Source organism: Nicotiana tabacum, chromosome 3 (assembly GCF_000715075.1).
Source record: "Nicotiana tabacum cultivar K326 chromosome 3, ASM71507v2, whole genome shotgun sequence".
In the NCBI taxonomy this organism is placed as follows: Eukaryota; Viridiplantae; Streptophyta; class Magnoliopsida; order Solanales; family Solanaceae; genus Nicotiana; species Nicotiana tabacum.
The window spans coordinates 208,151,581-208,163,740 of NC_134082.1; the positions used below are offsets into that span (position 1 = coordinate 208,151,581).

At 35.8% G+C, this 12,160-nt stretch overlaps 1 protein-coding gene across 2 annotated transcripts; it reads right to left on the reverse strand.

Annotated features, from left to right (window-relative positions):
* Nucleotides 1-4,016: 4,016 nt before the first annotated feature.
* On the reverse strand, nt 4,017-7,739 carry LOC107826778 (type I inositol polyphosphate 5-phosphatase 4). 2 transcript variants are annotated; one of them, XM_016653807.2, is made up of 7 exons: nt 7,193-7,739; nt 7,006-7,093; nt 6,802-6,912; nt 6,113-6,718; nt 5,536-5,799; nt 5,104-5,290; nt 4,017-4,990 (listed from the first exon to the last, which is right to left on the reverse strand). In XM_016653807.2, exons 1-7 carry the CDS (start codon nt 7,290-7,292, stop codon nt 4,970-4,972), a joined length of 1,377 nt encoding a protein of 458 aa, XP_016509293.1. In that variant the 5' UTR covers nt 7,293-7,739; the 3' UTR covers nt 4,017-4,969. The 2 variants fall into 2 exon arrangements, with proteins under 2 accessions (XP_016509293.1, XP_016509292.1); XM_016653806.2 differs by having other exon boundaries at nt 4,017-4,994.
* Nucleotides 7,740-12,160: the final 4,421 nt, after the last annotated feature.

Genomic DNA, 12,160 nt, shown 5'->3' on the forward strand with positions numbered 1-12,160 from the left:
ACAAAATTTATCTCAAGTTGCAAAAACTGTAAAACTCATAAACTGATACAACATATATGAAAGAAGAAGCCTGATTCACCATTGTTAAATCTGAGGGTACCAAGAATTTGTTGTCACTATGGCGAAAAAGAGGCGGGCGGTATCTGAAGTTTGCACAAATTGGGTACAGATTAAAGTTTTTTTAAAAAGTGAGTTCAGGTTAACTGGGTATGGAGTGAAATTTTTACATGACGAGATATTTTGAAACAGCTTCTCAGACAAGGAAGAGATGGCGGGAAATGATTCTTAGAAGCAATTCCTAACTCTAAATTCTATTCCGCGACTTTGCATCTGAAAAATCTCAAGGAGGTTCGTTTTGCTCCCTCATTTCCTCCAATAGAACTCGCATTCTTCAATTGATAATTCAACGAATTTTGAAAACTGAAAATTGATACAAATTGAAATTGATTTTGTATTCTAATATTTCGAAATTTTCAGAGGGAAGAATAATAAATCTGAAGAAACAAAGTCAAGAGCTTCAATTGGAGCTTGCAATTGCAAATGCTGAGTTTGAAGAGGCAAAACACCAGAAGGAATTTGCTGAGCAAGAGCTCAAAGGCTACGAGGTTGAATTAGCCAGGAAAGAATCTGCTATTCAAGCCCTAGGAGGTTTTCCATTTGTTTAGTATTTGAATTCGCTGATATTTACTGGTGAACTTTTTAAGCTAATTGAAACAATTTAATTAGCTGAATGTTAACTCCAGAAAATTACTTTTCTCCTATTTCTAAGAGATCTGTTTCAATTTTATGTTATAGTTTAGGATCGGTTTGATTCAAGATGAATTATCTATTTATGGATCTGATGTAGAGGCACTTGAGGTAAAAAATATCTACTCGAAGTTATATTCTCCTTTAAGGCGCACTTAGTTCTCTGTTAGCTTGTAATGATTGTTGAAGTTTGTATTAGATTTGTATTTCTACTTATTTATATTTGTATATCTGAACATTACTGCATTGGCTTGCTAACAATAACGCTGTTTCTTATATGAACTCACTGGTCGATTGATGATATTCTGAACGTGAAAAGAACAAAGAGGCAGAAACTCGGTAATGACATGCTTCCTTCAGTTAAAACTTCTCAACTCTCTTTGTTCTATTACAATCACTTTGGCTAAGTAGAAACTGCATCTTTAAGACTAACTACATTTAGAATGTCTTTGCAATTGTCTTTCTTATTCTATCTATCAATGCCTATGCAGAGATGGCTTCATTGAGAAAATGCATGAACTCAATGCACAGATAAGGTACTGTTTGTTGAAGTAAGTTATCGGTAGTTTTCACTTCTATTAACATGGACGTCATCTTATTTTAGTTTTTATGTGATTCCATTATGTGGCATATGAATTTTTTCCCCTGCAAATATTAGGAGTTAATTTTTGTGTGTCCTTAATAGGCAGTAATGTTTTACTATTGAAATGGAAGTATGAAGTCAGGCTAATTAGGTACTACCAGTAGATTTCTTTTCTTTCTTTGCAGATAAGGTTTATAGCTCTTATACTGTAGTTTTTTCAAAGGGAGTCTTGGAGTAACCGGTAAAAGTTGCTGCCATGTGATCAGGAGGCCACGAGTTCGAGCAGTGAAAACATCCTCTTGCAGAAATGCAGGGTAAGGCTGCGCACAATAGACCCTTGTGGTCCGGCTTCCCCGAACCCCGCGCATAGCGGGAGCCTAGTGCACCGGGCTGCCCTTCCATACTGTAGTTTTTTCAAACATAGGACAGCTAAGTGCAGGCTCGGAGATAAAACAGTCTCTAGTCAATCCAGGCTGATGTTAGAAGAGCTAACTCTTACTTGGCTGCTGCTAATATTTTAGGATCTAATTTGCATTTATACATGTCATGGCCTAAGTAGTACAACCAACTTGGCATTACATTAATGCCTGATTCAGTTTGTAGTACTTGATGTTTGAAGATGATCAATGTATATTGTTGTTTAGACATGCTTACAATCTTTGGGTATGTCATGATAACTAGCAAAACGTAATTATGCTTGGGGGTGATCATAATTTGTGGCTTCTTTTTAAATGAGAAAGACGAATACTTTGACCTTCTGAATTAGAATCTACAGTTATACAATGATTATGTGGTTTTTATTTCGCTTTTCAAGGGGAAGTTTTATAGAGCTGTGGTTAAACCTGCCATGTTGTATGGGGCGGAGTGCTGGCCGGTGAAGAACTCTCATGTTCAGAGAATGAAGGTTGCGGAGATGAGGATGCTCAGGTGGATGTGCGAGCTCACCAGGTTAGATAAGATTAAGAATGGAGTTATTCGGGAGAAGGTGGGGGTGGCCCCAGTGGATGAGAAGATGCGAGAAGCGAGGCTCAGGTGGTTCGGGCATGTGCGGAGGAGAAGCCCTGATGCCCCGGTGAGGAGTTGTGAGCGGCTGACGGTGGTCGGCTTGAGTCGAGGCAGAGGGAGGCCTAAGAGGTATTGGGAAGAGGTGATTAGGCAGGACATGGCTAGAATGCGGATTTCCGAGAACATGGCCCTTGATAGGAAAGTCTGGAGGTCTAGTATCAGGGTTGTAGGATAGGGGCTCCTAGAATTTTTCGTACTCCTTTCATGGGGTTGGGTGAGGCTTGGGTAGGGCTCTCCATAGATGATTTGTGTATTGGATTGTGCCCCCTTATGGTAGTTACTGTTTGATATTATTGCATGCCATTTTATTTATGGTTTTTATGTTTAGATAATTATTTATGTTATTTCTGCTGGAGTTACTAATGCTCTTTTTTTTTTTTTTTTGTTTTTCTTTTCCTTTCCTGAGCCGAGGGTCGATTGGAAACAACCTCTCTGCCCTTTCGGGTAGGGGTAAGGCCTCTGTACGTATTACCCTCCCCAGACCCCACTTTGTGGGACTATACTGGGCAGTTGTTGTTGTTGTTGTTGTTGTTTCGCTTTTCAAGATTAATTTGGTGATATTGTATAGTAACAGAAACAAAGAATTTTTTATTAAGCCCAGTCCTCTAGCCTATATTTCTTGTTCAGTTCTGGCTCAGAAGTATGCAAATAATATAAATTGAACGTGATCCAGCGGTGTTATCACTGGAACTAGTACATATTCCCTCCATTGGCACTCATGCACATTAGTTGTTCAACCGGGAAAGTGTAGACATGGAGATGCAGAGCAAATATTCTCCACTATTGTGATAGTAATTTAAAACTCTGAGTTTCTAATTTGGCAGAAAAACCTTTTAATTAGTGCCAGTCTTGTTAGTATACTTCTTTTCTTGAGGGAACTGGATATCTCAAATTTATTTATCAAAGTGACACGTTAGCTCGAGCACAGAAGATTTAGTGGCCAGATATAAATTTATCTGTTTCTGCTCCAACTCCATAGCTCATTTCATTTGAATTTTGTGACTTCACCATGTTGAGATTTAGCTGACCTGCTGTTAAATGGCTGAGTTTTCTTCTACTAAAGTGGATGCAGGAAATTCCATGAGACAATAGACAATAGTCTCTACATTCCAAAATGATAATTGCAGCGAGCCAGCATCAAATCCTGGTGTGTTAACGCACACAGATAAGCGCTCTCTTTTTTTGATTTGTTGGGGAGTTTCTTCTATTATAAGGATGTTCAAATTTAAAGATTTCAAAAATTCTATTGCTGCTTTTCTATACGATAGCTTTTTCAAGGGGATCAAGAATTTTTAAATCTTCACTAGCAGGTTCTGCAAAAACCAAAGCAGAAGATGCTGAAGCTGTCAAAACAGACCTCCAGAATAAGCTGGCTCAGACAGTTCCCAGATCACTAAGGAAAAAGAGGAATACCAAGTTGAACAGAATATTCATAGGCAGGCAACTTATTACGTTTTTGTTAAGCCTAACTGCTCTCATTTCCTTTTTTATGTTGCTGTATTGTCTGGTTATTAGTATTAGGAGAACTTAGTATGTTGAGCTGTGTGGCGTTTTTCAGCTTGAAGAGAAGTTAAGTGTTTCAGAGAGGAAAGCATCAATGATAGAGAGAATCACAAAAGAACATATGGAAATGCAGGAGTTAGCCAGATATCCTTTAATCGATATTGTTTGGACTCCTCTACTTATAGCTAATTATTTACTAGTTCACCTCATTGGTGGAAGAGAATGAATTTGCAGTGGATCTCAAATTTTCATGACACGTTCCACGTTTGCTGTTACAGTCTCGTAATCTCCTATTGTATTACTGAGAAAACTCTTTCACACCTCAAAATGACACTTATGGAATGAGCACCCATGCTTTAGATTTGTCAACTATTTTTGTGTCCTTGACTGGAAGCAAGCAGCCTTCTGAATCAGAAAAAGATGTGCTTCCCTTGGTGATGAGCTACAGAGGTCGGTATCTCCCAGTTGTCATAGGGACAATGCAGAGGCATTAGGTGAAATTCTTCAAGCAGGTGATGAATATGAGCTTCTTGTAAGTAGTCCCTGACATTAAGCTGATGATAGTCAAAAGCAGGACACTGAGGTGCTTACGTTTCTGCTCTTATGTCTTCCACTGGCTTGGCTAAGCTTTGTTCTACTATAGATAGGTCTAGTTTGCAAAATTGACACTCCTACTTTTCTACTCATTTCCCCAATACTTCCCAAAGAACAAATTTAATGAAAACTGTAAAATAAAACATACTGTTACCATGAGGATAGTTGTATTTCTGCTCTTTCAGCAATCTTTTGCATTGGTAAAGAAGAAAGTTAAATGTACTTGTCTCTAATATCCTAATAAAATGGTTGTCACCGCCCATGCTCTACCTCCCATTATTGTGGTATTATGGGGAGCTTGAAAGTGAATCCACCAGAATGCTTTTTTGAAGGATTGGAAGTGATTGTTGTAAGAATATGAATTGTTTTGTTCGGCTGAATAGGAAGTCATCTATTGGATTTTCTGTTTGCTCATATGTTGTTGATCCTTATATATCCCTCACAATCAATGATAAGACTGGAGATCTAGCATCTCTACTACCCTTGCCCTGTACCTGGCTGCCTGCCAACATGTCCTCAACTTTAGAACTTTGTAAATTGACATTCAAAAAGTCATCCATAATCAGCTAAAGAGCCAAGAAACTACAGTGAACAATGAGTCAGATACTTACAGCTTTACTAGGAATTGTGGAGGGGACTGATGGAGGAAATGAAACCAGACCTGAACGGGCACACTTTTGATCTTCAACATGTATAGAGAATAAAGCAGAGACGGGCCGATGGTCAGAGAACTTGCTTTCACTGCGGAAATAGGAAAGCTGTTTAACTCCCTTACCATACCATAGGATCCTATCGCACCTGCCATCAACATTCCAAATGTCATGATAGTAAGTATGAGCACATAGGGGCTAGCAATGACCATTACTTGGTCAGATTCCTATAGAATCTTTCTTTTGTTTAATTTAAACCATCAGTTTTGGACAAAGGGACTAGACCTGAGGTTTTTCAATTTTCTGGGGGATAGCAACTAGTGCCTTTTCGCAAGGGGTGGGGATGTTTAACTGTCAAAAGTACTAGGAAAAAATGTCAAGTGATGATTGTACCATGCTGGAGTTCTTTGCTTCTCCCCAGCTCTGCTTGGAAGTCCACCAGAATAACGATTGCAATTGTAAGAAGAATATTTGTATGTGGGTGCAAACTCTATATTTCCCTCTTTCCAACCCTGAAACACTCCACCTTCTTCGAGTTCCTTCCGCAACTGGTCAAACTCTTGCAGGGCACTCCAATTTTGCTGCTTTATTAATTCCCTTGCTAAGTTGTCTTCCAAGTATAATCTGTAGTTGAGATCTCCAAACCAAAATATCTGGCTGTTCTACAAGAAAATGCATCTTGTCATCTTAGGTGAAAACATGTCATCCTTTTGTTATGCAGTGGAGTTTTAGTAATTATAAAAGATCTGCTTAGCCTCTCAGGTCTATATCTTTACTTTGAATCCAATTACTTTCTGACTATTATTATTTCCATTATCATTCTTGTAGTTTGATTCTGAAAGGAAATTCCTCTGCCTATGTTTTTATATTGAACACAATATGTTGAATCTATGTTACAACGGTGTTGACCAGATACATTCATGTTAGGACAACTCTTGTAATTAGTTGGGTATGAGAAAGACTGACTTACTCATGTCCTAAGATGGTGAGAGGAAGACCTTTACGTCTGTCTTCTGGCTGCCGAGGGAAAGATGTTCTCCTAAAAATTTCCGAGACTTGATGGTTCCTTTTCCCTTCATCACCTTTCTTTTCTCCTGAGGCTAAGTGAGCTGCCACAAAACAAAAACTAGTTCCTCCTATGGACATGCTCACAGAGACTGATCCTTTGTTTCCCAAATAGCCCATAATACCACAAGCTACTGAAGAGACTTTCACCTCCGAGACACGATGTTTCTTTAGCAATGCCCTTCTCATCCAGACACTAATGAAGACACCAACCATCTTCTTGCTCGCCATCAATTTGTACCTACCAACACGATCTGAAAGCTCACATTTGGTTCTAGTCTGACCTCTTGCTGGACTTGATATTTCATAGTCACTCAGTCTCCTATCCGATTCAGCAGCTCCATCATATTGATAATTGTCATTCGTGACTGGAATGATCATGGGTGTCAACCAGGCACCACCATACTTGCTATTTAGAGTTTTACCGATGAGCGAGTTCCAGTTAGTTGCTTCTGTTGGATCTTCTGCTCCAATTACTGTTTTAGTCTTTAGAGGTACTATTTCTTGAAAGCTGCTAGAGGAAAAGCTTTCTTAAATGACCAATTCTTTAAGTGTGATGAGTAAAGAATGTTGTCTTTTGATTTTTATACATACCCAAGAACATAAATATCAGCTGGTTCTTTCAGATGGAGCCACTCAATCAAATCTAGAGCTAGACTTCCCACGGGAGATCTTCCTGCAACATTCCATGTACCAACAAAGATTCTACAGAGCAAATATCGAATTATTTCCCCCAAAAATGTATTATCCTGTAAAGCATTAAAGTCTATAACATGATATACAAACCGAAATGCTCACCTTAATTCATTGTTTCTAATGCATGGTTCCATGTCCAGTGACCTACCAAAAAAACCATCCATGCATTCATCATCTTGTTCGTCGTTATCTGTGGAAACCAACCAAAAGAACTTTGAATACATAAAACGAATTAAACGAATAACATCAAGACAAGACTCTATCAAGATTACCAAGAAATGAAATAAACCTGAAACTTCGCTTAAATGCGATGCATCAGCTTTGCTTCGTCTTTTGATAAACCACAACCGAATTGCTTTTCGTCTTGATTTTCGTTGCCTGTTACCCATGATTTGAAATAAAGTCCATTCCTCAAACTCAAAGAGATGACATCTCTTTCTTGTCAAGTTGGATAGCTGAAGAATATACACATGGCTGGCTTTTAGGCTCTGGGTAAAGCTATTATTGTATTGGTCGCCTTGATAGAAGAAAATGTCATGGACTGGACGAAAAAGACAGCCCCAAGAAGGTCGAAAACCACCTAATTTAAGCGATAATTCCAAGACTTGAAGAGAAAGAACGAAATGTCAAAGGTGGTTGAATTGCCCATTTGAGAAGCTTCTCTAAAAGTCTATTTTATTTTCACTGAGTAGTTCAACCAGGTAGAAATTGGAACAGAATATAGGCCACACAAGGTTCTATCAGTTTTACGATTATGTTGTACTTTTACAACAAGTTCATTTAAGTCTCGTGTGCAACTTTTTAGCTGTGTCTAGAAGTTATCATACCACATGGCCAGATCAAACTGTCTAAGACGTGCATTTGTTAATTACTTTCAATCAAACACGATACCTAACTAAACTAACCCTTTTTTACAACCGTACATATCTGCATCATTTGCGTGAGATGACATCGTCTCCCAAGTCTCGAATTCATCACTAGGGTCGCAAACGGTCGGGTCGGATATAGACGGGTCAAAAACAGGTAATGTAAAAATGGATAAATTAATCGATCTGACCCGTATTTAATACAGATAAAAACTAGGTTAATAGGCGTATAATGTGAATATCTATATTATTTATGGCTTCTTGAATATGCTTACTTTTGGGAGAATACCTAATCTCCTAAATTTGAGGACCCGCCCAATTTAAGATTTTACAAATGTAAAAACTAAACTAATAAGTTATCCATTGGGTATTCATTTTCGAAGTGAATAATATGATTCTTATCCATATTTGATCCGTTTTTAAAAGTCGATTATCCAACCCATTTTTTAATGGATAATATGAGTGGTTAGCGGTCTCCTATTAACCATTTTCACACCACTATTTATCACGTAATAAGATATGTTTTCACTACCAAAAACATGGATAGGTGAAGTATAGCAACGATGCTGCAGTACCCTCTATGGTTGAACAATTTTAAATATATTTATATTTATATCAAGTTTGTACCTTCTATAACAAACTAGTAGGTGGCATATTAGTGTTAGATGTTTATTGATCTAAAATCTTAGAATCATCTCTGACCATTTGGCTCGTACTGTCATGAGCAGTAAGTCGGATTATCAGTACTTAAGCTGTAATTGTTTAATTTAGGCCTCCATCATTAAAACATAAAATGTGAATTATTATTGAGAGAAGGTCGTGAAACGACCTATTACTTCAAGGTAGTAACTATCATAATAAATATTTCTTGTCCAAGTTGAACCATCCCAACATTATAATTATCCACCAGTTGTATGGTGACAGATTCTTCATTCTTGGCGTGGAGTTTTCAAAACTTGTTTTTTATACTAGTATGATTGATGGCATTTTTTAGATTAAAATAGCACGGGCTAGTCAGTTTTCGGACTGGTCATTCAAAAATAATCAGCGTTTGCCAAGCCATTGAAAAATAGCCATTATTTTGATGCAATAGAGACCAGTCCAGCATAATATATTGGAGTTCGGTGCACCTGTGTATGAACTTCCAGCAAATTATGCTGGACCGATATACTATACTAGCTCCAGTATAATATACTCGAGTTGCAGTATACTTTGCTGGAAGTCCAGTATACTTATGCTGGAACTCCAGTATAATATACTGGAGTTCCAGTATATTATACTAGAATTCCAGTATATTATGTTGGAGTATTTTCGGATTTTGAACAGTGTTGTCATTCATATTTATCTTTACATAAAAAGTGGCTAAATTTCGATGACTTTTAAAACTGTGGCTATTTTTGAACGATCACTTATAAATATGACTACTTTTGAATTTCACACATTTTTTAGTCTTTTTTCATTCTTGGAGTTTCAAAATTATTTTTTATACTATTAGATGTAATATCTGTATTTAGATTCAGGACATCATAATCTTAATAAAAACATATGAGGATGGAATATTGAGATGACCTTCGGCTCAAGGACATTAACTAGTAAAGTGGTCCACGGATCGGAGAACTAGAGTATCTAGATTGCTTAAAAGAAATGCATGATTAATATTTAACGACGATGGATTTCGACGTCCGACATATCAATAGCAGTAGCTTTCTCGGGTTGTGACATTCTACCAAAATTAATTATAACTTTGATGGGATTGAAGCCGGCCATTACGGAAACGTATAAGCCTTTCTTCGTAATGAGTTCACTTTTAGTTATCTTTGGACCTGTTACGTCTTTTAAGAAATAACAAATGATATATATATTTTATAATTTTACCCATAATAATGATAATATTTTTAAAATTTTTGGGAATGAGTAATTAATGATAAGGTAAAATAGAAAAAAAAAAGATTGGCTTTCTCTTGATTTAGTATAGTGGACAAATAAAAGTGAACGGAATGAGTATAAAATTTTAGAATGGAGAGTAAATAACATTCAAAGTTTGTGCTTGACTTGCTCCCTTTTTTTAAAGTTAGCAAAGAGAATGTCGTGCAAGCAAGCTAAGTAGAATTAATTAGAATAAAAATAGTGCAAATTGATCAGTTTAAGAATAAAGCAAGAAGGTCGTGAGGTAATGTGATTTTTAGTCTTAAGCTTATTCCTTTTGAACTATGTGCAAATGGAAAGCGAGGCCTGCCACCATAAAAATACAACACGAATAATAACATACCCAATATAGTTTTACAAGTAAAGTATATAGCGGATAATGTGTATGCATACTTTATCCCTACTGTGTGGGGAGAAGTGCACATATAATTATTTTCAGGGATGCTATTTAAAGATTACCTAATATTTATTTTGTATTGAAATTTTAAACTAAAAATATTAATTCCAAGTCAATTCAAAACATTTTTGTCTTGAAAAACTGATATTTATGACGTACTGACTAATTCCTAAATAGTATCTCTTTAAGGTGACTACTGATATCATTTATGTAAAGAAGTTATTTTCGACAGACCTTCCGCTCATAAGAATGATTTTGTACTCGTAACATTGCTCTTCGAACTATGGCAATTTTGCAACTGCAATTTCTCGAAGAAAAAAAAATCACATTGTTCATCCCAAAAAAAGCTATGCCAAAATAGTCAACTCTTCTACCCCTCTTGGTTTTCCTTTCAAAAAACACTTGGAGACGTGAAATTAATAAATATTTGTTGCTCATCCCTCTCTTTTAGAAATGATGTTAGTCAAGCCACATTCCCCTTTATTCCCTTGAGAGTTTTATTTATTTGTCAAGTAGTAATAGAAGATACCCTGGTTGATGATTTCTGGGCTAACTAGGATGAGATGTTCGTGTTGGTAGGTCAGAATTTAGGACATATGCTTGGTTGGCAAATATCTAGCTGGGACGGACTGGATCTTTGGGCTGAATTCGTAGCATGAAATTTGCATTACCTTTTATCGCCCTTCACCAAATCAACACAAGCTACGTTAATAATGTAGACATCCCCTGTCATAATATAGACGTAGAAGAAAAAAGACCGATTGATCAAAGGTATCCCTTGATTTTTTTTGTATTACATTTGGTATTCAGAATTCATTGGCCTGACTAATCTAGATTTGCGTACAATAAGACTCATTAAAGAAGAAAATGCTCCTTATCAGGATTTCTTCATTTCCAAGGCTCGAAATGTTTGGTTAAGGATAAAAAAAATGGGATTTTTTCATTCCTATACACTATTTGAAACTTTATTACTCTTACTGTCCATGTTTAGCTAATTAGCTGGCATAAACAAGTTTTGTTTACAAAATATATACAATCCCAAATCGGATTTAGTTATACTCTTTCTCTTTTTTTCTCCTCTTTTTTCCAGATTTTGTTTGCTATACCCTTGGGATGGTCTTGTTGTTCTTACGAGTTACAGTATTGACGCAACGGTTTCTTTGACTTCATTCTGGCTGTGCTACTTTTAATTGCTTTTCGTCTTTTCTAGTTTTGTCAAAAGTGTATAGCCGATTCCAAGTTTAGACGAAGTTAATTGGTTGATTGTTTAAGTGTAATATGGATTAAGTTATTTGGATATTAGCATGTAAGTCTCAGTTGCTCTTATCAAAGTTGAGGGATTTCTACTAAAAGATTCCAACAATTTCATAATTAAGATGAGTTTTTTTTTATTTTAGTCAAACTCCATTAACTGTGAGTTGTAGCATTACTTTCTTTTTCCCAGTTCTTAGTGCTGTGGTGCAGCATGGAATTCACTCAGGTTTATCTGATTTCATGGAATCTTTTTGTCTAAATGTCGTACTACTCCCTCAGGTTCCAAACCGTTGGTTCTGTTGGGTTTTTTAATAATTTTTCACATATTATTTCTATTCGGTTATATACAACTATAATGTCATACCATTTAAATACAAATTTTATACAATATGTCTTTTGTATCTGATTTATACATAGTAAAAATAAATTTTATACAACTAATTATATATTATACAATTTATCTACAACTTATCTACAATTTTCACACATTATTTCTACCCAGTTAAATACAACTACAATAACATACAACTTAAATATAAATTTTATACAATATGTCTTTTGTATATTTTGTATCTGATTTATACATAGTAAAAATAAATTTTATACAACTAATTATATATTATACAATTTATCTACAACTTTCACACATTATTTCTACCCAGTTAAATACAACTACAATAGCATACAACTTAAATATAATTTTTATACAAATTTATACAATATGTCTTTTGTATCTGATTTATACATAGTAAAAATAAATTTCATATATAATATAATATAAATTTTCTACAATTTTACTACAATTTCATGAATA

Coding starts and splice junctions, on each gene's coding strand:
- LOC107826778 (XM_016653806.2), bottom strand. CDS start 7,292: ATGGGTAACAGGCAACGAAAATCAAGACGAAAAGCAATTCGGTTGTGG. Junction 7,094..7,192: donor GCATTTAAGCGAAGTTTCAG/GTTTATTTCATT, acceptor TGGTTTCCACAG/ATAACGACGAACAAGATGAT. Junction 5,291..5,535: donor AAGCAAAGAACTCCAGCATG/GTACAATCATCA, acceptor TGTTGATGGCAG/GTGCGATAGGATCCTATGGT.